The 27,481-nt window shown below is 36.7% G+C and overlaps 1 protein-coding gene across 3 annotated transcripts; it reads left to right on the top strand.

Moving 5' to 3' along the window:
- Positions 1-1,716: 1,716 nt before the first annotated feature.
- On the top strand, positions 1,717-25,532 carry LOC143637305 (apyrase 2-like). 3 transcript variants are annotated; one of them, XM_077104730.1, is made up of 9 exons: positions 1,717-2,099; positions 2,432-2,560; positions 23,490-23,546; positions 23,641-23,733; positions 23,823-24,028; positions 24,190-24,281; positions 24,360-24,577; positions 24,711-24,851; positions 25,362-25,483. In XM_077104730.1, exons 1-8 carry the CDS (start codon positions 1,815-1,817, stop codon positions 24,840-24,842), a joined length of 1,212 nt encoding a protein of 403 aa, XP_076960845.1. In that variant the 5' UTR covers positions 1,717-1,814; the 3' UTR covers positions 24,843-24,851; positions 25,362-25,483. The 3 variants fall into 3 exon arrangements, with proteins under 3 accessions (XP_076960845.1, XP_076960843.1, XP_076960844.1); XM_077104728.1 differs by having other exon boundaries at positions 1,722-2,099; positions 24,662-24,851; positions 25,362-25,532; XM_077104729.1 differs by lacking the exons at positions 1,717-2,099; positions 2,432-2,560 and adding exons at positions 22,353-22,643; positions 23,268-23,396 and having other exon boundaries at positions 24,662-24,851; positions 25,362-25,532.
- The last annotated feature ends 1,949 nt before the right edge of the window (positions 25,533-27,481 follow it).

Below are 27,481 nucleotides of genomic sequence, written 5' to 3' on the forward strand. Positions count from 1 at the left end.
CATATATGCTTCATATTGGGCAATATAGACCATATTGAGGGTGTCTAAATAGATGTGAGGTGTGCCAATATAACGACCATAATATACATGCTCAATTGGTTTGACGGATAAAAATTTCTCAAATTTTTATGTTTCATTTTTACTAAAGTTACGTTTGTTATGTAAATGCTTCTGTTAATTAAAATAGGTTGATCTCCACCGTAAAACGCGGGTATAAAATACTAGTTATTTAAAATAAATACTAAAATTTTTGGGTGTAGCATTTAAATATATAAACCCAAGTTTGAAATTGGAATAAGAGGTGAATAAACAAAATTAAAACCATACCATTGTAAATAGTTTCATCTTTATCAGCGTAATTAACTGTATAAACTGTTATAAAATCGCTATTTAGTACTCATTCACAAATGAACATTAAACTGATCGATATGAAACACAACACAATTATAAATGAATTTGACATGACACAACATGAATAAATATATGAACCGGTTAGAGGTGAAGATATCAACCCATTATCCTGAGACCCATCACGCATTAATATACAGACAACCACCAACAACCACAACTCTTGGAAATATTTTACCGTCCATTATTTTGTGATGTAGATGGCAATTTCATATAATAGTAACCAAGTTTTAAAAATGTTTTAATTAAGTCACTCGTTTAAAAAATGTTCCAATTAAGTCACTAGAATTTCATATTTTATTAAATTAAAGGTTTTAACATGTTTTTTTATTCTTTTTCTTTTTTTGTTTCACATTGGAAATCTTTTTATCTTTTTTTTCTTTATGTTAACGTTGAATGGTGACGTGAATTTTATTTTTTATTTTTAAATTTCAATATAGTAAACGTTTTTTTTTATTTTTAAAATTTAATTACATATATTGCAAATTCCGACCTTCACATCTTATCCTCCATTTCTTTCTTAACGCACAAAAAAATCGATGAGACTCGATTTGAAGATTTAGTGACCCGATTTGAGAAAAAATTGCATTAGTGACCTAATTGAAACGATTTTGAAACTTGATTATTTCATTTTCCCTTTCTTTTATTTTTCCTTTTGCAAAATGTTTAGTTTCTAATTTTGGGTTGTTCCTAAATCCATAAAAGGGTTTGATAATTTGTTGAATCTTTACACCTTATTATTCAATTTATTCACTTTAATACTTTTCTTTTAACTCTATTATTATTTATTCCTTTGGTATATATCACAGATGGATGAATTCTGTCGGTATATCACAGATTAGGGAAGAGCAAAATCGGTACCAAAGTTTTAAGTTTCGGGATCGGTACGATGCCGGTACCGGTATTTCTCGATTTTTTACCCTCGGTACCGTCCCGGTACCGGTACCGAACCGAATATTTCGGTACCAGTACCAGTACCAAGAATTTTCGATTTTCGGGATCGATATTTTCGGTACCGGTACCGGTCGGTACCATGCTCATCTCTATCACATATGGAATGAAATCCACATATATAAAGTATATAGCTTTAGTAACTCACTAATTTATCACGTGTCTATTTTCTATCTACCTACACAGTGACGTGTTCCTCAAATACTGTCCTCTTCCAAAACTCGAAGTACCAAAAGTCATGAACAAAGTGCATTATTAATAATAACGTGCCTAAATTCACAAAACAAGGACAAGATTACAGATGATGTTCATGTGGTTGACGAATCATTTATGGATTTCCTCACCATATATACTTATCCACGTGGTATGAGTCTATATAAGATTATATCTCAGCATCCTCAGTTAGTATCAAGTCTTTTCCTCGCTTCGATCCCTTGGCAAATCAACCAGCCAAAATGCATCGTGGCCGCAGGGGTGTTTTGGTCATTTTGACACCTTTCCTACTCGTCTCACTCGTTTTGCTTCTGATGCCTTCTGTGCATTCTCGCAACCATGGCATTTTGTCAACTACCAACCGCAAGCTTTTGGCACCTAATGTGCTGAAGACCGACTCTTCGTCATCGGATACTTATGCTGTGATTTTTGATGCGGGTAGTTCGGGAAGTAGAGTTCATGGGTTTCGTTTCGATAAGAATTTGGAACTTGTACACATTGGCAATGAACTTCAACTTTTCAAAGCGGTACCTCACTCCCCATTTTGCTGATAAATGAATTGGTTTGAGTAAAATTTTTGCTTACGTTTCTTTTTTAGAATTTATAAAAATTATATACAACACGTAGTGGTCACTATTATATAACCTATTAATCAACTCTAAAGGGGTTCAAACAGGTCAACGCTACACGCATACTAATACTTTCCTTTCTAAAACGACTCATTTCATAGCAGATATAGGATTTTCCTAGAGTGTTACACTGATAATAATATTTGATCTCGACACTTATTTATATTCTAAGTTTCAAAAGGAAGAGATCTATGATTTTTCAAATGACATGATATACTTCTTTAATATAGGAGAGACCGGGTTTGAGTTCATATGCAGACAACCCGCAAGAGGCGGCAGATTCTCTTCTGCCGCTATTAGAGGCTGCCGAATTGGTTGTTCCTCAAGATGTGCAACCAGATACACCGGTTAAAGTCGGGGTTAGTGATTCGTAATTAATTCAGCTAATTATAAGATTGCCGGGGCCTTGTGATTATATATATAACCTAAAACCATACATCTATATGCAGGCAACTGCAGGTCTGAGACAGTTAGGAGATGAAGCATCTGAAAACATTTTGCAAGCTGTAAATACAATATTCCCCTGAATTAAATTTAACGAAATATATTTCATATTAGTATTTCTTTCAAAATATAACTTGTGTTTATATATATAGGTGAGAGATCTTCTAAAATCTAAGAGCAACTTCAAAACAGAAGATGATTGGGTAACTGTTTTGGATGGAAGTCAAGAATTAGTAATTACATTACATGGGTAAGTTACTAATTACTATATCATATCATTGTTTTATATATTAACACGTTTCTTTATTAATGGCAACAGGTGGCTATAAATTATCTATTACAAAATGTAGGCAATGATTATCCAGACACTGTTGGAGTAGTTGATCTTGGTGGTGGGTCAGTACAAATGGCATATGCTATTTCAGAAGCAGATGCGGCCAAGGCTCCAACGGTACCAGAAGGAGGGGATCCTTATGTGAAAGAAATGTCTCTAAAAGGAAGCAAATATTACATCTATGTTCACAGGTTTACCTCCATATATAAGTGAATTAAAAAAAGAAAACAAAGGAAAAAACATGTTTTTAAAAAATGAAAAAAAATAATAATAACAGGTGAGATAACGTAATATCAATACAATACAACACAAAACAATACAATCAGATTGGATATCTTGATGATTAGGTGTCTGTTTCATACACAACACTGGAACACGGTAAACATATACAATCATATTAATTAAGTAAAATCTTATCAATACCAAATCTATAGATACAATATATAATTATAATCATTATTAAAATCTTATCAATAGCAAATCTACAAGCATGAGTTAGAGCATTCTCAACCTATTCTCTATATTTTTGTGAGGACGTTTTGTAAATTATATAGTATCTTTGTTAACGGGTGTGAGTAGAGGAGAGATAAGGTAGGAATGTTCTTAGAGAAGTTAGAGTAAGAAAACCATACATCTATTTCAAATAATAGAGGTTTGCTTTAAGAGATACCCCTAACTCCAAAACCATAAATATAAGACTGAATCAGACAAAGTTGTTAAACACGAGAAAGCTTGTTTAGAGAATCATCATGTCTTTCTCCCATTTGCTTTTGATATATTTGGTTTCCTGGCCCCATAGGCTGTAAATTTTTTGAGTATGGTTCAGCGTGTTGTACACGGAACCTCTTCAACTCCTAGGTCTCAAAGCTTCGTTTTTAGTAGGATTGACTTTGCTATTTAAAAGGGAGTAGCGGCGCAGCTTGTTGCCCGTTTGTCTGCCACTTTATTGTAAACGTTTTCTAAAAATAGATGTTATATGATTTAGAATAAAAAAAATATATATTCGGCATTAGACCTCAAGCGAATAAAGAAAAAACATATAAAGTTACTAAATAAATAAACATGATATACCAATAATAATAACAATAGTCATACTAATAAATAGATAAAAGATATAGTGACGTTAGTAATGATTAGTAAGATATAAAATACTAACTTAAAAATAAAATAATATAATAATATATCATGTAACACTAAAAAGAAAAAGTAAAACTACCAAGACATAGTACTAACCAAAGACTCTACAATATTCCTTCTAAAAATACTTACCTTTAATCCTATACCTAAAAAATCATATCCTCAATCATGTTCTTGAAGAGGTTAAGATCTAACAAATCATGCTCAATTCTTTCATCTCGAGTCAGTTTGAGTCGTGCCTACCCTTCCTCTTCCTCCTCTCTATATTAGTATTTTCTATGGATCTAACATGTGTCGTCATTTGTCTTTTCTTTACATGCTCAAACCATCTCAATTTTCCCTCTCTTATCTTTATCTAATTTGTTAGAGGCAACTCCTTTATGATAAAGTGAGAGGGATGTGTAAATTTTTTAGAGGATTGTAAGTAGTTGTGAGTGAATGAGAGGAAAATTTTTAAAAATATGAGTAGATTTAAAGGAACACTGCTCATCATCTATTTGTTTTTTAATATATTTTAAGTTGTTCTGAGTAAATGAAATATAATACATAATGATAAAGATATAAAAAATAATTTTTTAATTATATATGAGAGAGAAAATGTAGTGTTTTTTTAGTGTAATTATAGAGATATAGATAAAGAACCTACCGGGAATGCTCGTAGTCACCCCTAATCTCTAAAATCAATTTCATGTCCGGCCCAACCTTGTGCGCCTACACATTCATCTTAGTATTCTTATCTCTGCTTTCTATAGCTTACTCGCATGTGATTTTTCTTGATCGCCCAACAATTTGTTTCATATAATATCGTAGGTCTAACTTTAAACATATAAAATTTTCCTCTGTCGCACAAAACTCCTGTAGGTGCTCTCCATCTAGTCCATCCTACTTGGACGCGATGGGTGTAACACCCCGACCAAAGGCGGATTATACATCGGGGCGCCACATATTGTTTCATTACTCGTGACACTATTGGGTGTCAATATTTAATAAATACATTCATTCGCGCACGCGCAAAGTAAACATAAGATAACATAAATCATCATAAATCAATATATTATAAATCATAATATTCGAACAGCAATAACTTGTCTTGATACATTTTAATCTAGGTCCAAAATAAAGAAAACTTCCTACATGTCCTCGAGCTCCAAAACGGCTACTGCAAACCTGAACATGTGTTAAAATAAACGTCAAACACTTGCGTGTTGGTGAGAAATCAAGTTTAATACAATACATAGATAACAATAAATCTGCGCGCAACATGTGTATGTCTGGTTTTCAACAAGGGTGTAATCCGATCGGGACCAACTCTAAGATTCATAGACTGCCAGTGCTCACAATTGAGCTCACAAACAAGAAAGACTGTGCAAGTGTAAACAAAAGAGAAAATCATAAACGATAGTTCTCCCGTGTTCATCTAATGGTACCATGAGAACTGCGGAATAGACCGACAAGACGGTTAATGATCCACACATACAAATAAACAGCCAAGTCTACGTCCTCAACACATGGGATACTGCGCGACTAAAGTTCATAAACAGTTTAAGACTCTAAGTTTGTATGAACACATGAACATCCCAAAACATTAAAAGCAAAAAGGGATTAGGTACGAGATTACTCACTTGATAAACGATGCGGTGTAAGATAAAGCAAGAACCAACTTTAAACAAGCACAAGTTAACCTATAAGTAAGATTATTGTTTTAATGATTTGTTTTAAGTCTTGATTATAAGTTAGCATAATTAATAAGTAAATTATTATATATAATATATATTACCGGAAAAGCAGGGCAGAACAGGATAGAAGACGAAGGCAAAGAGAGAGGAGACGACAGAGGAAGAACAACGGCAATGAGCAAGAGAGAACAGGAGAGTTTAAGTGCTTTGTGTGTGTAGTGTTAGGAAATTATCATTATTATTTATAGGGAAACCCTAGGGAACACAATCCCTAGAAAAGGGGAAAAGATCTCCAAAAAGTAAAAGATTCCAAAAGCAAAAGATATCAAAAGATATGGCAGCTGCAGGGGGCGAAGGAAAAGCTGACAGGGAACAGTAAACAGGCATGGGTGGGTCAGATAAAGGTATTGGTCAAAGCATGGAAAAGCAGATTCTCAAAAGATAATGTCAGTCACTTTTTCTGTCAACCAATGGGGTTGGTGCGCATGCTGCGCCAAAAGTGGCTTTTCAGACATAAAGCAGATTAGGTCAACGGCTCAAAAGATAAGATATCGCAAAAAGGTAAACGGCTGGACAAAACAGAAGAAAAGACTCAAAGGGTTAGCGCGAGAAGGCTGGAGCGCGAAGGCAGACACAGAAGGTCAAGAGTGCGCGAGCGCGAAGGCAGACAGAACCAACCTTAACGCGTCGCGGGAAGAACTACATTTCTAAGCGCGCCGCGGGAAGAACTTCAATTCTAAGCGCGTCGCGAGAAGAACTATATTCCTTAGCGCGTCGCGGGAAGAACGGTATCCATAGCGCGCCGCGGGAAGAACTAAAATCCTTAGCGCGCTGCGGGGACAGTTCGTCTCGCGTATCGCAGTAACAGGTGGTCTTCACGCAGGCTTCCTTGTAAGGAGTCTGGCGCGTGGAGCTGCGCAGACAACCTTAGGCGGGAAGGAACAAAGGACAGGGGTTCAAGGCTTAAGGGCGGGACGGCGACAAGAGGGAAAAGAAGGCGGAAAGAGAGAAGAAGAGGGACGGGACGGCGGAAAGAAAGAGAGAGAAAGAGGCGGGAAGGAAAATATATTATTATTATTAAAAGTAAAATATAAGTATAAATAAATATTAAATCATAAAAGAAAGAGATCGGATCAGAGAAACGGGTACCTGGGTCGGGTCGGATCGGGGCAGATGTCACAGTCTCCCCTACTTTAAGAAATTTCGTCCCGAAATTTATCTCGAAGTAGGTTGCGCAGAGAACAGGTGTGGGTACTTGATCTTCATTTGATCTTCCCTTTCCCATGTAAACTCGGCTCCGCGCTTGGACTCCCAGCGAACTTTCACGATAGGGATGCGACTGCGCTTGGTTTGCTTAACCTCGCGATCCATAATCTCAACAGGCTTCTCAACGAAATGCATAGATTCATCAACTTGAACTTCATCAAGTGGAATGTGAAGGTTCTCGTCGGCTAAACACTTCTTGAGATTGGATACATGGAACGTTGGATGCACATTACTGAGCGCGGGCGGCAGGTCAAGTCTGTAGGCAACTTTTCCTACACGCGCGAGAATCTTAAATGGTCCAACATATCGAGGAGCAAGCTTACCTTTCTTCCCAAAGCGGACAACACCCTTCCAGGGCGACACTTTGAGGAGAACAAGATCACCAACTTGAAATTCAAGAGGCTTCCGCCTACGATCTGCGTAACTCTTCTGTCAGCTTCTGGCAGTCAGCAGATGATCACGGATCTTGGCGATTTTATCGGTTGTCTCTTGAACAAGTTCGGGTCCTGTGATTTGAGCTTCTCCCACTTCGCTCCAACAAATCGGGGAGCGGCACTTACGACCGTAAAGTGCTTCAAATGGGGCCATACCGATACTGGAATGATAGCTGTTATTATAAGAGAACTCAATCAAAGGCAGGTGCGAATCCCAATTACCTCCAAAATCAAGAACACTAGATCGGAGCATATCCTCAAGAGTTTGAATAGTTCGCTCAGACTGACCGTCAGTCTAAGGATGATATGCCGTACTCATGTCCAAGCGAGTTCCTAGCGCAGATTGGAGAGGTTTCCAAAAGCGAGATATAAAACGGCCATCGCGATCGGATATGATGCTCAAAGGAGTACCATGGCGGCAGACAATTTCCTTGACATAAAGCTGCGCGAGTTGCTCAACACGGTAGTTTTCACGAATGGGCAGAAAGTGAGCAGACTTAGTCAATCGATCCACTATTACCCAAATGCTATCATGTTTGCTTGCTGTCAAAGGTAACTTGGTAATGAAGTCCATCGCTATACCTTCCCATTTCCACGTAGGAATTTCTGGTTGTTCGAGCAAACCAGATGGGCGTTGATGTTCAGCTTTTACCTTAGAACAAGTCAGGCATTTAGCTACGAACACAGCAATATCCTTTTTCATACCGGGCCACCAATAAGTAATGCGCAAATCCTTGTACATCTTATCAGCGCCAGGATGAATAGAATACCGAGATTTGTGCGCTTCACTCAGGATATCAGCGCGAAGATTCTCATCACAAGGAATCCAGATGCGATTGAGATAGCAGAGAATTCCACTCAGATTAGGGACAAAGTGCGCTTCCGCGCCACACGCTAACTCGGCGCGAAGGCTACCATTACTGATGGATGCGCGCTGCGCGTCACGAATGCGCGATTCAAGGTTGCTTTGGATCGGCGCGAAGTGAAGCTGCGTGCGCGGCAAGATACAGTTAAGCTGGCAGGGTTTTCGGCTGAGCGCATCGGCTACCACATTAGCCTTACCAGGATGATACCGGATCTCACAATCGTAATCGCTGATGAGTTCGTTCCATCGGCGTTGCCTCATGTTAAGTTCCTTCTGATCAAAGATATGCTGAAGGCTTTTATGGTCAGTGTAGAGGATACACTTAGTACCATAAAGGTAGTGTCTCCAGATCTTCAAGGCAAATACGACTGCACCAAGTTCGAGATCGTGAGTTGTATAATTCTTCTCGTGAACCTTGAGTTGCCTTGATGCGTAAGCGATAACCTTGCCTCGTTGCATAAGAACACAACCGAGACCTTGGTTGGAGGCATCGCAGTACACGACAAAATCATCATTACCCTCAGGTAGCGCAAGAACAGGAGCTTCACACAACAAACGCTTGAGCGTTAGAAAGGCTTCTTCTTGCTTCGAGCCCCAAATATACGGTTTACCTTTGTGCGTTAGAGCTGTTAAAGGCAAAGCGATCTTCGAGAAGTTCGAAATGAAGCGCCGGTAATAACCAGCTAAGCCCAGAAAGGAACGGATCTCGGTAGGAGTGGTCGGCGTAATCCAGTTCTTGATTGCTTCAATTTTGGATGGGTCGACATGAATACCCATCTTGTTCACAACATGGCCAAGAAACTGTACTTCATCAGACCAGAATTCACACTTGGAGAGCTAGGCAAAGAGCTGCTCGGTTCGAAGCTTTTGCAACACCAACCGAAGATGTTGCTCATGCTCGGCCTTGGTCTTAGAATAAATCAGAACGTCATCGATAAACACAATCACGAATTTATCCAAGAAAGGCCTACACACCCGATTCATTAGATCCATGAAAACGGCGGGTGCGTTGGTTAAACCGAAGGACATGACCAAGAATTCAAAATGGCCATAACGAGTTCGAAAAGCAGTCTTCGGAACATCTTCATCGCGGATACGCAACTGGTGATAGCCAGAACGGAGATCAATCTTCGAGAAACAAGAGGCACCTTGGAGTTGATCAAAGAGGTCGTCAATACGCGGTAAGGGATACCGGTTTTTAATGGTGAGTTTGTTCAACTCGCGGTAATCAATACACATGCGAAACGATCCATCTTTCTTTTTAACGAACAACACCGGAGCACCCCAGGGCGAAGAGCTTGGGCGAATGAATTCTTTAGCAGTCAACTCTTGAAGTTGGCTTGCCAATTCTTGCATCTCAGCGGGCGCAAGACGGTAAGGAGATTTAGCTACGGGGGAAGCACCAGGGACAAGATCAACACGAAACTCGACTTCACGAGCGGGAGGGATACCAGGAAGATCATCAGGAAAAACTTCAGGGAAATCACGCACAACAGGGATATCGCGAAGCTTCTTCTTTTCTTCAGCAGGATTAACCACATGGGCTAAGAATGCAATACACCTTTTCCGCATGAGCCTTCGGGCTTCGGCGCAAGACATAAGTTTAAGACCGCGGGAGGGTTTTTCGCCGTAGATATGAAGATCACCATTTTCTCGAGGTATGCGAATCATCTTCTTGGCGCAAATAACTTCGGCGCGATTATGCGTAAGCCAGTCCATACCAATGATAACATCAAAGCTTCCAAGAGGCATGGGGATGAGGTCGATCAGAAAATCGTTTTCGTTAAGGTTAAGCGTGCAATCTTTAATCACAGAGTTAATTAAAACAGTTTCGCCATTAGCCAATTCAACTGAAAATTTTTCTTTTAAATCGTTGCGCGGTCGCGCAAGCTTCTGCTCAAACGCGCGAGAAATAAAACTTCGATCGGCGCCAGTATCAAAAAGTACAGAAGCATAAAATCCGTTAAGCAAAAATGTACCATTAACTACGTCATTATTCGCTTGCGCTTGGTGCGCGGTTATGTTAAAAGCTCGTCCGCGTGTCACTTGGTTCGAAATCTGGTTCACCGGATTCGCTTGCGTAATCTGAACTTGTAGCCTCGGGCATGCGTTCCGGAAATGACTGGGATCACCGCAGTTGAAGCACGATCTGGGTCGTGGGTTTTGGTAGGTTGGTTGTGGGTTCTGCGGGTAGACTGGTGGTGTTGGCGCAATTGGATTGGCGGGAAGGACTCTACAGTTTTCTGCAAGGTGACCAGCGCGGCCACATCGGTTACAAAGTCGACATGGGACTTGAGGTGGGTGGTAGAGTCTACAGGTTGGGCAAAAGGGGTGGTTTCCTGCGTAGGGTTTCTTAGTTGGCGGGGCAGGGAGTGCGGGATTGGTTAGGGCATAGTTGTGGACTACAGGAGGTGTTGGGTAGGCTGTCAGTGGGTTAGGCGCGTAAACTGGAGGTTGGTAGGTGGATTGCTGGACTATGGGCGGGCTGGTAAGCGCGTAAACTTGTCTGCGCCTACGTTTCGGGTTGTTATGGTGTGAGGGTTCAGGTTTGGTTTCTGTTGGTTCAGGGGCAGATTTGGTAGGTTTGGTCTTCTCAGCTCCCCGCAGGAACAGGGTTCCTGCTCTGACATGGTTGTCGCTGAGCACAGCGGCCAACTCGATGGCGTCAGAGAGGGTTAGTGGGTTCCTGGCCCATACAGAATCTTGAATTTCCATGGGGAGACCCCCAAGGAATTTCTCTATGGCTCGGCGAGAAGGGGTAACAAGGTGAGGGACAAGCAGGCTTAGTTCATGGAAGCGCGTCGCGTACTCGCGCGCTTCACCGCTGTATTGCTTAAGATTCCAAAATTCCTCCTCCAGGCGCTTAACTTCGTTGGGAGGGCAGAATTCTCGCGTCAGAATTTCCTTGAATTCCTCCCATGTCATGCTAGAAGCAGCTTCTGCGCCACGCGCATGAGCTACTCCATTCCACCATGTAAGCGCTCTAGATTCCAAGACACTGGAAGCATATAGGGTTCGTCTATCTGAGGGGCATTGGGTATGGAGGAAAGTGTTTTCAATCTTCTCGAGCCACTGGAGCATCACGGTGGCCCCTTCAAGACCTGTGAACTTTGGAGGGTTACCCGCGTTAAAGGACTTAATGTTGTAACCGGAGGTGTTGGTATTGTTTTGGCTCAAAGCTTGGGCTATTGCGGCGGCCATTTCCTGGGAACGTTGCTGCCTACGTCTGCGCGAGGCTTCTCTCCTCTGATGGCGGCGAGATAGCGGAGGCATTCTATAAAAGTTTTAATTTTAGTTAATATCTTGGTTTTAGCGCAAAGTATAACCTCGAAAAGCTTGGTTTCGCGGAGTCAGTTACTGTCAAAAGTTAAAGTAAAATAAATGACCCTAAATGCAGACTTAATAAAGGTAACAAATTCGAATCAAGAATCGACAATTCATGTATCACCATGACTTTCCGAATTCCCAATTTAAAATATACGAGTAAACGAGTATTGGAGATTGACGATTCATGTATCACCATGACTTTTCAATCTTCAATATAAAATATACAAGAAAATGAGTATTGGAGGTTGACAATTCATGTATCACCATGACTTTTCAAGTCTCCAACCTCAGAACATAATCGTAAATGGAAATTGAAAATCAACTATTCATGTATCACCATGACTTTTCGGATTTTCAAATCCAACAAACGAATATGTAAGTAAAATCAATAAAAATCGAAATTCAACAAAAATCGAAATATCGCGGAATAAAACATAAAATCATATACTGCGCAGGCGCGAGCATATTCATAAATAACGAGTAATTAACAATAAGCGCGCAAACATGAGATTTCTCTCATGCGCGAGAAGGGACTCTTAGGTATTCTAGGCCGTTACGTCTAACCACCTATCCTAAAGTCAACGAGCTCTGATACCAATCTGTAACACCCCGACCAAAGGCGGATTATACATCGGGGCGCCACATATTGTTTCATTACTCATGACACTATTGGGTGTCAATATTTAATAAATACATTCATTCGCGCACGCGCAAAGTAAACATAAGATAACATAAATCATCATAAATCAATATATTATAAATCATAATATTCGAACAGCAATAACTTGTCTTGATACATTTTAATCTAGGTCCAAAATAAAGAAAACTTCCTACATGTCCTCGAGCTCCAAAACGGCTACTGCAAACCTGAACATGTGTTAAAATAAACGTCAAACACTTGCGTGTTGGTGAGAAATCAAGTTTAATACAATACATAGATAACAATAAATCTGCGCGCAACATGTGTATGTCTGGTTTTCAACAAGGGTGTAATCCGATCGGGACCAACTCTAAGATTCATAGACTGCCAGTGCTCACAATTGAGCTCACAAACAAGAAAGACTGTGCAAGTGTAAACAAAAGAGAAAATCATAAACGATAGTTCTCCCGTGTTCATCTAATGGTACCATGAGAACTGCGGAATAGACCGACAAGACGGTTAATGATCCACACATACAAATAAACAGCCAAGTCTACGTCCTCAACACATGGGATACTGCGCGACTAAAGTTCATAAACAGTTTAAGACTCTAAGTTTGTATGAACACATGAACATCCCAAAACATTAAAAGCAAAAAGGGATTAGGTACGAGATTACTCACTTGATAAACGATGCGGTGTAAGATAAAGCAAGAACCAACTTTAAACAAGCACAAGTTAACCTATAAGTAAGATTATTGTTTTAATGATTTGTTTTAAGTCTTGATTATAAGTTAGCATAATTAATAAGTAAATTATTATATATAATATATATTACCGGAAAAGCAGGGCAGAACAGGATAGAAGACGAAGGCAAAGAGAGAGGAGACGGCAGAGGAAGAACAACGGCAATGAGCAAGAGAGAACAGGAGAGTTTAAGTGCTTTGTGTGTGTAGTGTTAGGAAATTATCATTATTATTTATAGGGAAACCCTAGGGAACACAATCCCTAGAAAAGGGGAAAAGATCTCCAAAAAGTAAAAGATTCCAAAAGCAAAAGATATCAAAAGATATGGCAGCTGCAGGGGGCGAAGGAAAAGCTGACAGGGAACAGTAAACAGGCATGGGTGGGTCAGATAAAGGTATTGGTCAAAGCATGGAAAAGCAGATTCTCAAAAGATAATGTCAGTCACTTTTTCTGTCAACCAATGGGGTTGGTGCGCATGCTGCGCCAAAAGTGGCTTTTCAGACATAAAGCAGATTAGGTCAACGGCTCAAAAGATAAGATATCGCAAAAAGGTAAACGGCTGGACAAAACAGAAGAAAAGACTCAAAGGGTTAGCGCGAGAAGGCTGGAGCGCGAAGGCAGACACAGAAGGTCAAGAGTGCGGGAGCGCGAAGGCAGACAGAACCAACCTTAACGCGTCGCGGGAAGAACTACATTTCTAAGCGCGCCGCGGGAAGAACTTCAATTCTAAGCGCGTCGCGAGAAGAACTATATTCCTTAGCGCGTCGCGGGAAGAACGGTATCCATAGCGCGCCGCGGGAAGAACTAAAATCCTTAGCGCGCTGCGGGGACAGTTCGTCTCGCGTATCGCAGTAACAGGTGGTCTTCACGCAGGCTTCCTTGTAAGGAGTCTGGCGCGTGGAGCTGCGCAGACAACCTTAGGCGGGAAGGAACAAAGGACAGGGGTTCAAGGCTTAAGGGCGGGACGGCGACAAGAGGGAAAAGAAGGCGGAAAGAGAGAAGAAGAGGGACGGGACGGCGGAAAGAAAGAGAGAGAAAGAGGCGGGAAGGAAAATATATTATTATTATTAAAAGTAAAATATAAGTATAAATAAATATTAAATCATAAAAGAAAGAGATCGGATCAGAGAAACGGGTACCTGGGTCGGGTCGGATCGGGGCAGATGTCACAATGGGCCAAGTCACTGTCTATTTCCCCCCAACACTCTGGACAAACGATCCTAGATACTTGAACTTCATTATCTGTGGAACCACTTGCCTTCGATGGTGATCTCCTCCTCCTCATCATTTACCCCACCAAAGTTACAATGGAAATAGTTAATCACATAGCGACTAATCCTTAAACCTTTCCTCTCTGAAGCAGTTCGCCACTCCTCTAGCCTCATGTACATGATATGAAACTAATTTATGGGACATTAGACATGTGCGTTAACTTGTTTAATTAAACTTTTCGACCCATTTTCACTTGTTTAACCCATTTATTACAACCCACTAACTAGCTTGTTTAACATGTTTGCAACTTGATTACAATTTACAACTCATTTAGAAGCGGTTAACCCATGTACGTGACTCGTTAGATAAAACGGTTATAAAGGCTGCTTAACACATTTGTAACTTGATTACAAGTCATACACAAGTTAATTACAACTCATAGTGTTTGACACAAATAAATATATATAGAGGGTGTATGGGCTCAACAAATTATCACAAAGCTGTCAAACATGACATAATTAACACCACTAATATTTCAGGACTCTAATGCCTTTGTTTCAGGTTTGTTTTGACATCTTATCATATCGATTTATTTTTGACTTTTGATACATTATTCTTCTTTTTGCAGTTATTTGAACTATGGATTATCAGCAGCTCGAGCTGGGATCCTCGGTCTCAATAAAGACGCTGAGAACCCATGCATCTTGGCTGGTTATAATGGTTAGAGTTAAAAGTTATAATAATTACAACCCGTGCATCTTAATTTCTAAGCATCTTATAATATGACAATTTTATAATTTATGTCATGTTTTTTAGGTGTTTATTCATATAGTGGAATTGACTACATAGTTTCAGCACCTTCTTCTGGTTCAAGCTTCGACAAGTGTAGGAAAGAAGCACTAAAATCTCTAAAAGTAGATGATTATTGCCCGTACACGAATTGCACATTTGGTGGTGTATGGAATGGTGGTGGTGGTGATGGTCAAAACAATTTGTACGTGGGTTCGTACTTCTACGATCGAGCTGGTCAGGTATTATTATAATAATAATAATAATTATTATTATTATTATTATTATTACTACTACTACTACAACTGTATATTATAAAAAGCGCAAGATAATTTTCCCTAATCATGGTTTATACACATATACAGGTCAGTTATATTAATGCAAGTGAACGTGTCGTCGAATCTAGTACACAAGCTTTCGAGGTAGCGGCTCAGCGTGCTTGTCAAACGACACTTGAAGATGCCAAATCTACATATCCTGGTGTGGACGCCGAAGACCTGCCCTATTTATGCATGGATCTTGTGTATGAATACACTTTGCTTGTAGATGGCTTTGGTAAGTTCATTGTACCTTCTTCATGTTGAAGATGAATGGTTGTTTCGGCCAGACGAGTCATTTTTAGTCCTGCTAGTTTTATACCTTTTACAAGAATTATATAAAAATAATTAAATTGTTTGTTATGGTAAGGAAACAAAATTATTATGGTAATTTATAAATTTTAAATAAAACAACTTTTAAGTACTGCTAGATTAAATTTAGTGTTTTATAAATAAAAAATTGTTCTAATCATTAATCAATCCATTGAAATATAAGAGGATTGAAAAGATAACCTATAATATTAGTATAATAAATAATGAAATAAATTAATTTTACTTCTTTGTGTTTCTTAAAACAGGCTTGGAACCCCAACGAAGTATTACACTTGTGAAACAAATTAAGTACCAAGATGCATTGGTTGAAGCTGCATGGCCACTAGGAAGTGCAATCGAAGCGGTGTCATCAAGCAATGCAATTGAAGCAGTGAAAGAAATCGCCATCTAACTACTCATATATCAACTATTACCTCCACCACTACTAAGTACTACATATTCTGTTGTATCATGAATAAAATCGGCGCCCCTTGGGTTATCGCTGGATTAGCAATGCGGTTAATGCTCTAAGATTGTGATCATATTTGAGTTCCTAGAAAACATGGAAACCAAATAAAGTAAGTTCTCTTTGTATCGACATATTCTATTCAATCCGAACGTAAGTAAATCTTGTGGTTGCGGACCTAGAAACTTTTTACGGGGATGGAAAATTTTTAGAGTTCGTTTAGCAATCGATATATAATAATTTTTTCGGTAGGGATTCAGGTTGAGCCATTAAAAAAATATAAGATAATCAAACTAATTTCATATAATTAACAAAAGTAGTAAAACATCATTAAAAATGCATAACTAGTGGCAAAACTAGAAACATTAACCGAAGGGTTGTAGTGTATGTTTTTATATGATTCCAGTATAATAATACATGCCTTTTACGATACAAAATAGATGGATGAAGTAATAACATAAAAGAATTTGTAAGAGTTACGTGTCATTTTTATAAATGTGGTTTGTTCAACGCAACTTTAATTAAATCAAAATAGAAATTAAATAAAATAATGAAATTACCGATTTACCCCTGACTTAACGGACAAAATAAACGGGGTTAGAAAAAAACACTAAAATGACAAGTTTTTGAAAATACCCAACCAGTTATTTGGAAAAGTAAAATTATCAAAAGATACCCAGAATTCATTCAGTCGTACCAACCAATAACATCGTTGATGATCACCACCATGATCATGATAACAAGGGTATCGAAATTCTTGATCGAACAAATCCAAAGATTGGAATTTTGAACCCCACCAAAAGCAGCCATAAAAAAGAGTGCGGCCAAAAATGGTGTCACAAACTGTAGACACCACTGAATGAAATTGTATGATTACCTGGATCATCATCTCTTGATTTGACGCGAGCAACAATATTATCTCTAATAACACCCGTAACAAAAATTTTCCATTTTCCAAGAAGGCATAAATAAGTCGCATAGACGGCCAAAGACGATACAATGAGAAGGGTGAAGAGGCTATGCATGGCCTGCGATGTTTAAACCAACTTTGTTTCACATAAACTTGTTTATATTTAGCAAACTCATATATATATAATGGGCATAGTGGTTGAGATTGATAGTTTTTAAAAGTTGTATAATTTTCTATTTACATGGTATAATGTTCTATTTAGGTGGTGCATTTTATTTTAAAGTCTTCTCACACTTCTCATAAAACAATTGTTTTTTATTTAAACTTTTTCTATATATAATATAACATATCTAATCTAAATCTTCCAAGAAGGCAAAAAGAAGTCACATAGACGACCAAACACGATACTGTGAGATGGGTGAAGAGGCTATGCATGGCGTACGATGTAGAAACCAGATTTGTTCCACATAAATTTGTTTATATTTAGCAATATATATATATATATATATATGCATGGCGTACGATGTAGAAACCAGATTTGTTTCACATAAATTTGTTTATATTTAGCAATATATATATATATATATATATATATATATATATATATGTTTAATTTCTTTTGAGAACCACTTTGAGTTTTAAGAACTCGAAAGAAGTCACCGTAACATTTTTTTAATTTGTTTTTACACATATGTAATACGCAAGTGTAAGTAACGTAAAAAAATTATAGTATACTTTTACATACCGAATCGACTTATTACACATGTGTACACATGTGTAATTAACATTTAAACTTGTGTAATCATCAAAAATATTTATTCTCTTTCCTGATTATTTTTTTAATCAGATTTATTCTCAGCCACATATTTTATACTCATTTAATTATATGTGTGATCCATATTGAGTTCTTAAAGCTCTTATAACTCATCAAGCTAGGTTCTCAAAATATCTCTCTCATATATATATATATATATATATATATATATATATATAGTAGGGTTGGGGAGAGGGATATTTTGAGAACCATGTTGAGTTTTAAGAACTTAAGAACTCAATTCTAGGCCACACATTTAATTAAATGGATTGAAATATGTGGTTGAGATTAAATCTGGCAAAAAAGTCAAAGTAAGAGAGAGAATAAATATGTAAGTGGTTACACTAACTTTTACGTCTGTTACACATGTGTAAAAAGTCGACTCGGTGCGTAAAAAATTCTGTAATTTTTTTACGTATATGTAACTTACATATATTACGCATGTGTAAAAAAATACGAAAAAAAAATCGTTACACTGAGTTCTTTCGAGTTCTTAAAACTCAAAGGGGTTCTTAATTGAAATCTCCCCTAGTAGGGTTAACGTAAAAAAACAATAGTTTTGTGATAAGCATATGAATGGATGTACACCATTAGATTTAGGATCTAGTGGTTGAGATTGGTAGTTTCTAAAAGTTGTATAATTTTCTATTTCCATGTTATAGTGTCTTATTTAGATGTATGTTATTTTAAAGTCTTCTCACACTTATCATAAAACAATAATTTTTTATTTGAACCACTTTTTTTATATATGTGTGTGTGTGTGTGTGTGATATAACATATCTAATTTAACTAATCTATTGAAAGAAAACATATTGCCACATGGTATATAGGTTTTCAATTTAACAATTTTCACTTCATTATCTATTTTGGTTTAACTAAAATTGTTAAAATGAAAAATATGTTGTTAATGGAAATCACACTCGATCACTTCAATGTTTTTAAAATGTTTGTGTCTTACCAACTCAAATAAAATGATCGATACTATCATTTTATTTTCCATAATAGATATAGATTTTATAACTTTCCATTTTGATTTTTTATAGAATACAAATACCAAATATTCTTACTAATCTATGTAATTTGGAAAATATGCAATTACCTATTTATTAATATTCATTATGTAATACCTTGTAATTTATAAAATTATAATGTTCACTAGGATATAGCCCGTATAATACACGAGTGGTTAAAAAAATACAACAAAAAAATAAATTTAATAATATACGTAATAAGTAATAACATACCTTATTGATTCATAAAATATAAATAATGATAAATAAAATTTTATAATTCATAAATATATAAAACCTCACTTAATTCAACATTTAAAGTTACATTTGTAACTTTGTTAGTAATTCTTTAAATGGTAATAGTATTAGTTGGTATCATAACTGGCTATTTTAGTTGATCTTGCTTTACTAGTATATGCATATTATGTAATTCATATATGTATGTTTGACGTTTTCTATATTTTTCACCCGTGTATTACACATGACACTAACCTAGTTGTAATGTGAAGTAATACAATATAATTTAATTACTACCCTATACGTTAAAATATATAATATGATACAATACATTATGTATTGTTACTTTCAATTAATTAGCAAGTAATAAATGGCAATTGAATATGATGCTACCTTACGATACGAATTGTAACTTTAAATACGTTAAAAACCTTACACACAAAACACCAAATGATGTGATTGAAATGTATATATAAATTAAGACGGATCACAAACTAATCGTGTAGTAGAACAGTATAGTAAGTAAAGATATCAAACTCGAGAACACGTTATGGCGGCTCCTGTTACCAAACCTTTGCCGAGTCTTAACCTAATAGTAATTCCGATTTAATTTAAAAACTAAATTATTCTTAAACTATTAAACCAACTAACTTCTTAAAACTTGATATCAAACAAACTAAAAATAGAACACTTTGGAACTAAACGGTCTTAAAACGGAGAACTATCTACGTTAGGTATCTTAATGATTGTCAACGAATCTTAGATGCTAAGAAACATACTAAACTAGGCTCTATAGATAAACTAACTAGAATTAACTAAGGGCAGCTAGATCACGTCAATCTCATTATCTCACACCTAATAAATACTATATAGTGGAATATAAATACCAGTGAATCTTTAATGTACCCTATTGATAAACCTCATGTTCAGACTCATTATCATAATTTCCTTTAAAGCTCATAATCTTAACAAAATTAAAAAATAAACATGTTTAAAACAATTAATATCCTCTATTTAGCGACACGGCCCAAACTGACATGTGACATGACAACAACCCCCCACCCCCCACCCACACTTTTAATAACAAGATAAAATAAAGATGACTAAAATTTAAAATAAATAATAATAATAATAATAATAATAATAATAATAATAATAATAACAATAGAACATCCTTAAGTCCTTAACATGTTTAAATAAAAGTGCATAAATGTCTTGGTAATTAACATTTAACAATACATGCATAGCATACTTTAATAAATATATTAAAGAGTTAATTGCCAAAATTGTTCTTGAGTTTAGTTACAATTGTCACTTTTATTCAAAAGACTGTCTTTCGTTCTAAAAAAAAGTGGATCCAAACCTTAAGCTTTTTCACGTTTTGTCATTTTCATCATATTCGCTAACTCGTGTATGTTTAAGTTAACTCAAGGGTAAAGTTGACTTTTCATATATTTTTATTCTTTTTGCAACCTCTTGACGACTTCACCCGAGTTATGATCAACATGTTTGTCTATGCACGCACACCTGTAGTACCTGATACTTCAACCCCTCGACAGGCCCGTCCCCGAGAATGATAAAAAAAATTTAGGCCTCGTGCGAGACAAATTTTGGGCCTCCTTATTATAATATAAACTCATAAATTATATATCAAAAAACCACAAATAAAACAAAAGTAGTGTATCAAAATGATCTAACCTAAATGAATTTTGAGGCTCTCCTAGCGTTTTGGGAAGCAAAGTTCTCGTTCAAGTCTTTATAGTCCATATCTTATAATATTTCAATTTCAATAGACATCATTGCCATTCTGTAGGCTCTTCAAAAATATCAAGAACTTATTGAATAAAATTTAAATCAAGAACTTGGATTGTCTAGTTTGTTTAAAAGAACAAATTTAGTTTCAAATCATATAAAATTCATTAAGTGGATGTGAGTGAAACGTGGGGCAAACTCCTATTAAACAATCCCAAAACACTTTCCTTCAAAAAGATTAGTAAAAGAAAAAGAAAAAACCTCAATGAGCTCAACTAAGTGTCGGACATGTTTCATCATCAAAACCCATTTTATTTCCAGGGGGTGTCAAACATAACAAAGATAGATTTTGCAAAAACAAAAATCAAACCTTCAAGTTCTACTAACAATACTTAAAATCCAGATTTAATTTTGCAAGCCATAAATTAGATCGCTTTGATTCCCTTGGCCGCCTGCTTATCTCCAGTCGATGATCGTGATGCTACCCCTGGGCCTTTCCTGATCTCAATCAATTTTGTTTGTGTAGTTTTCAAGAGGGTTTTTAATTTGGGTCATACTTATTTATAAAAAGACATTTTATAACTTTTGGGCCCTTTGAAAATTTGGGTCTCGTGCCACTGTACGGGCTGCACGGCCCAAAAACCGACCCAGCCCCTCGGATCAAAATACCATGCCAATTTCTGGTATCAGAATTGTGCTTGTGTGGATTACAAGATATCACCTTCCACAATCGACAAATAATAATATAATAAACTTTATGAATTAATATAAAGCAACAAATATTTCACTGATATAATAAAGAGAAAGATGGGCTATGAACATATATTTTTTTAAAACAACCAACAAACATAGAATGCTTAGATTCTTTGTACGAGGTGACCCAATGGTAAATGTCATTGTCAGCTGGCCCAACTCAGTTGTATGACGCTCTTAAGCACCTCCAAGATATCTCCAGTTCCGGGAAAAACTCATCCGCCCGAAAGTCTGCGGGTGGTAAAACCCGGATGCCCTCAATATCTAACTGAAGATCACAAAGATCTCAGTCTTTCTTCATTGAGCCACGCATGTCCCTCCTAAAGTGTTGTAAGTGAATATTAAACTTGTGTCTCCATTAAGAAACACAAAATTTCAACCACTACACCATATTGGAAAGGACGGCTATGATCATATCTATTAGCCGGACCTTGATAAGCCGTCCATAATAATATAAACCCATGTATATAAAAATAAATAACAAACGTGATTAATGTGAAGTAAAAAAACTAATAAATTCTTATATCAAACAATAATAAAAAAGGAAACGGTTGAGAAGTCCCTTTTGTGCGTTTTGTTTAAACTTGGCCACTAATTATTACACTCGCTTATTTAAACTAGGCTACTTACTTAATTAAGAGGCCAAAAACTATTCTTAACAATATCTCCGATTGGGAAAACACAACAATCCTCAACCGGATATCAGCTAGCCCCTCTCCGAGAAAATGCATTACGGCCGCAGGGGTATTGTGGTCATTTCAACACCTCTCCTAATTGTCTTGGTTTTGTTTTTGATACCTTGTGTGAGTTCCCGCCACCATGACGTGATTTTAACCAACCGCAAGCTTTTGGCACGTAACATTCTGAAGACAGACTCGTCACCAGATAGGTATGCTGTGATTTTTGATGCGGGTAGCTCAGGGAGTAGAGTTCATGGTTTCCGTTTTGATCAGAATTTAGAACTTGTACACATTGGTGAACAACTTCAGCTTTTTGAGCAGGTAACAATATCATTGTCCCCATTTTGTTTTTGGTCTAACATTGGTTACCTTTATTTTGGTTTACTTAAATAATATAGTGGGTCATTTTGAATATATATATAAATCACACTACCCTCATTATTGTGTCGCCACTACCTCTCCCGCAACTAACTCGTTAACCCGTTCCATTAGGGGTGTGCAAGAAACCAAAACTAAACAAAAACCAACATTTCGTTACCAACACCACCACCATCGTGTCTGCCAACACCTACATAGCTTACACCGCCACTTTCACCAAATTGAATTGTTTTTCTTAAAAACAAATATTGATTTTGGTAATATATATAACCACCACCACTTTATATAATTTTTTTTTTGTAAATTAACTCCATGTCTAAGGATTGAACTGGACTTCCCAGAAGCATAAACCTCTACCAATGGATCAACTATTCAAGTGGCGGTTACAATTAAAAATAAAAATACTTTTTTTCTTTCTAAACCAGCCAATTTCCACGGCTTGTGTAGGATTTTCCTAGGATGTTACACGATCGATATTTGTTTTCATTTGTTATTTACATTTCTAACTTAATTTCTGTTGGAAGAGATCTAAGATTTTTCAGATGGCATGATACTTCTTTAATGTAGGTGAGACCAGGTTTGAGTTCATATGCAGACAACCCACAAGAGGCTGCAAACTCTCTTCTGCCTCTATTAGAGAAAGCCGAAGAGGTTGTTCCACAAGACGTTCAACCAAATACACCGGTTAAAGTCGGGGTTAGTGATTTGTATGCGCAGCTAATAAGTTTACAACTTACAAGAGCTTTATGATTATTCATTTATATACCTGAATTATGCATCTATATGTAGGCAACTGCCGGCCTGAGAATGTTGGGAGACAATACTTCAGAAAGCATTTTGCAAGCTGTAAATAATACAACCCTCCTGCAAATTAAATTTAATGATATTTATCTGATATTACTTTCATTTAAGATTTACTCACACATATATATATATATAGGTGAGAGATCTTCTAAAATCTAAGAGCAACTTCAAAACAGAAGATGATTGGGTAACTGTTTTGGATGGAAGTCAAGAAGGTTCTTATCTATGGGTGAGTTACTAATTACGTTACATGTTAATTATTACTATATCATATCATTGTGTTATATATTAAAACGTTTCTTTAATGGATATATATAGGTGGCCATAAATTATCTGTTAAGAAATATAGGCAATGATTATTCAAACACTGTCGGCGTAGTTGATCTTGGTGGTGGATCGGTACAAATGGCATATGCTATTTCAGAAGCAGATGCGGCCAAGGCTCCAACGGTAGCGCAAGGAGAGGATCCTTATGTGAAAGAGATGTCTCTTAAAGGAAGCAATTATTACATTTATGTTCACAGGTTTACCTCCAAATGTATTTCAAGAAATTGAAAAAAAAAACAGTTAAATTGTAAATGTGAAATTTCTATCATTATTAAAACTCAATACGAAAATAATTCAGATTCAAGTCATTAGGATCCTTTATGTTTTTGACTTATTATTTTTAGTTTTTGTTATACAGTTATTTGAACTATGGGATATTAGCAGCTCGAGCTGGGATCCTTGGTCTAGCAAAAGACGTTGACAACCCGTGCATCTTGGCTGGTTATAATGGTTAGCATTAACGTCAATCAACATTCCGTCGTTCTTGTGTGTATTTATGAGTAGTGATTATAATTTCTTGTCATTTAGGAGTTTATTCATATGGAGGAATTGATTACAGAGTTTCAGCACCTTCTTCTGGTTCAAACATGAAAAAGTGCAGGAAACAAGCAATAAAAGCTCTAAAAGTAAATGGATCAACTTGCGCATACACGGAATGCACCTTTGGTGGTGTATGGAATGGTGGAGGTGGTGATGGTCAAAACAGCATGTATGTGGGTTCTTCCTTCTACGACCGAGCTGCTCAGGTATTACTACTACTACTACTACTTCTACTACTACTATTAAAACTAAAGATGCTTTTCTCTAATAATGTTTTCTTGCTTATATAGGTCGGTTTTATTAATGCAAGTGAACGTGTTGTTGAATCTCGTCCGATAGATTTTGCGGTGGCGGCTAAGCGTGCTTGTAAAACGACACTTGAAGAAGCCAAATCTACATATCCTAATGTGTATCCCGAAGACCTACCCTATTTATGTATGGATCTTGTGTATGAATACACTTTGCTTGTAGATGGTTTTGGTAAGTTTGTTGTACGTTCTTAGTTAGCAAATCACACACGATAAAGGTAGCATCGGTGGGCTAAGTACATGTCAAAACGAGTCATTTTTAAGTTAGGGTAAAATGAAGTCGTAGGTTGCCCTATTCTATACTCCCTCTGTCCCTTTGAAAGTGTCTACATTTCCATTTTAGTTGTCCCATTGCAAATGTCCACTTTTAAAATTTATTAACTAATTTCCAAGTTTACCCTTACACAAATACAATCATTGAAACTTTTTAAATTTTGTCTTTTTATATATGTAAAGGGCATTATAGTTATTTGTTAAGCAAAAAGTGCAATAATTCAAAGTTTCTTAAAATTTGTGTTTTTCAAACTATGATACTTGTTATGGGACGGAGGGAGTATAAAAGACTGTTCAAATCAACGTCTTTAAACAAATAAATGGTTAACATTGTGTCCTATAAAATTCAGTTTGAAAATAAGCAAAATGAAATAATAATATATTTCTTCTTTTGTTTTGTTTGTAACAGGCTTTCAACCCGACCAAAGTATTACACTTGTGAAACAAATAAAGTATCAAGATTCACTGGTTGAAGCTGCATGGCCACTGGGCAGTGCAATTGAAACCGTGTCATCAGACGAAGGAATTGAAGCAGTTTCACAAGCCACCGTCTAGCCACATATATATGTACTCGTGCCACTACTATTGTGTAATCAATTATATCAGGAATAAAACTCGAGTCCCATGGGTTAATGGGTTTAACATTAGATCAACACGCTGTTGATGCTTTTTGTTTTTTGTTACTTGACTTTTATTTCCTAAAAGACATCAAAACCAAATAAAGTAGAACGTCATTATAATTTGTACATACAGAATAAAAATAGTTGCGCACAATATTTATATAAAAAGAATTAGGGCCTTTTTGGCATGAGATAATAGTATGGACAAAGTACTGAAATTGATCATTACGATTCCATTTAACTCCCTGGTTAACATATGAGAATGTAATATATCATTACTTTCTGTCTTTTCATAGGCACAAAATGACGCATGAATGTAATACGTATGACAAAAATACTCATGTCTCAAAAGAAAGAAAATTTACCAAAAAAATGGTAACGGCAACAGCGGTGGCGGTGGCGCTGTGACGACAGTGATAACTTGAACCACATTTTAATATGTTTATATTTTTATGGGATGTGTAACTAATACTGCGTACCAAATACCAAACGCGAAACGCCTAGCTTACAGAATATTATGATAATCATTTTTATAACATAACACTATATTAAACACACTCAAATAGCGCCCCATAGAGTGTTAAGAGGGGGGGGGGGGGGGGGGGGGGGGCTCGTAACGCCGACTACACCCTGTTTTTCCTCTCAATTTCCTCAATTTGGTCAATATGGCCTTTAGTCGTTTATTATATGAACTTTGGTACTTCATACGCGTGTGTTATATTTCAAGTCACGGGTACTTAAAGCAGCTATTTTGAACCTGCACGAGCACGGAATGAAGATCTGGGATGTCCATCACGCAAAACGATGCAAGAAATAATGGTTGTCGGTGAATAGACTCATCGTGATACGCGATGGGAGAGGAGGAAGACCCATCGCGTACCGCGATGGGATTAAAATACTGATTTTGTTGACCATGGTCCATCGCGATATGCGAAGGACCCCAGAAAACCCCATCGCGGTGGCAAAGACGGGAAAGTTAGGGTTTTTAATATAATATCCTTGTGACGACCCTATCATCATCTAACACTTTCCAGGCAGTTTCCAGAGCAAAATATGAGTATTTCCATCATTCTGATTCATCCGGAGATCATTTACATGTTCCATATCATCAGAATTGAAAATCCTGTGATGTCGTGACGCGGCTAGTCTTCTAGATTCATACTCGGAATGTAAAGTTTGTATTATTTCAGTTTTCTTATGTGTTAAAGAACAACTTGATTGTATTTATCTTTGATTAACCTATGAGTATTGATGTGTAATATTGTTGTGCACTCCGATGGTTTAGGTTTATGTCTATCTGAACGATTAGTTTGTTGGTTGCTATGATAATTGCTTATATGGTTGTTTGACTAGTATGAATATGATAAAGCATACAGTTGCCATTAGTTGGGTCGAACTGGTAAGGATTGTTTGATAACCAGTGTCGTGTTTGTCTAGTTAATCAGTTTGTGTTGGGATTTGAGAAATAATATGTTAAATTAACATGAGATTACTGTTATATGCTTACTTGAACCCCGAGTATGATATGTTTCTGTTAATTGATTAAAAGATTGTTAATTGCTTGTTTAATTATTAAAACCAAACATGTTTGTTTGTGTGATCAGCACTACAATGCGTTATTTCATAATTGTATAAGATCTTTTACACATTACATTGACCACATACTCCTTGTGGTTCGACACCTTACTTACCCTAGCTTGCTTAGGTGATCAAGACTTGATTACAATTGTTTTTTACTAGATAGCAACAGTGTAGCATCCCTTCTTTGATGCACCTGTGTTCACGATGTTCAACTTGTTTGAAAAAAACCCAGAATTTTGTTAATAAAATAATTAAAATAATCATTTTAGGGTATACAAATTTCTATAATATATTTCATATAAGATTTTATCTTTATACTTATAAAGTA

This window comes from Bidens hawaiensis, unplaced genomic scaffold (genome assembly GCF_021521415.1).
Source record: "Bidens hawaiensis isolate Kalapana, Puna unplaced genomic scaffold, B.hawaiensis_p1.1 tig00008219_1, whole genome shotgun sequence".
In the NCBI taxonomy this organism is placed as follows: Eukaryota; Viridiplantae; Streptophyta; class Magnoliopsida; order Asterales; family Asteraceae; genus Bidens; species Bidens hawaiensis.

Coding starts and splice junctions, on each gene's coding strand:
- LOC143637305 (XM_077104728.1), top strand. CDS start 1,815: ATGCATCGTGGCCGCAGGGGTGTTTTGGTCATTTTGACACCTTTCCTA. Junction 24,029..24,189: donor TATTACATTTATGTTCACAG/GTTTACCTCCAA, acceptor TTTGTTATACAG/TTATTTGAACTATGGGATAT. Junction 24,282..24,359: donor CATCTTGGCTGGTTATAATG/GTTAGCATTAAC, acceptor CTTGTCATTTAG/GAGTTTATTCATATGGAGGA.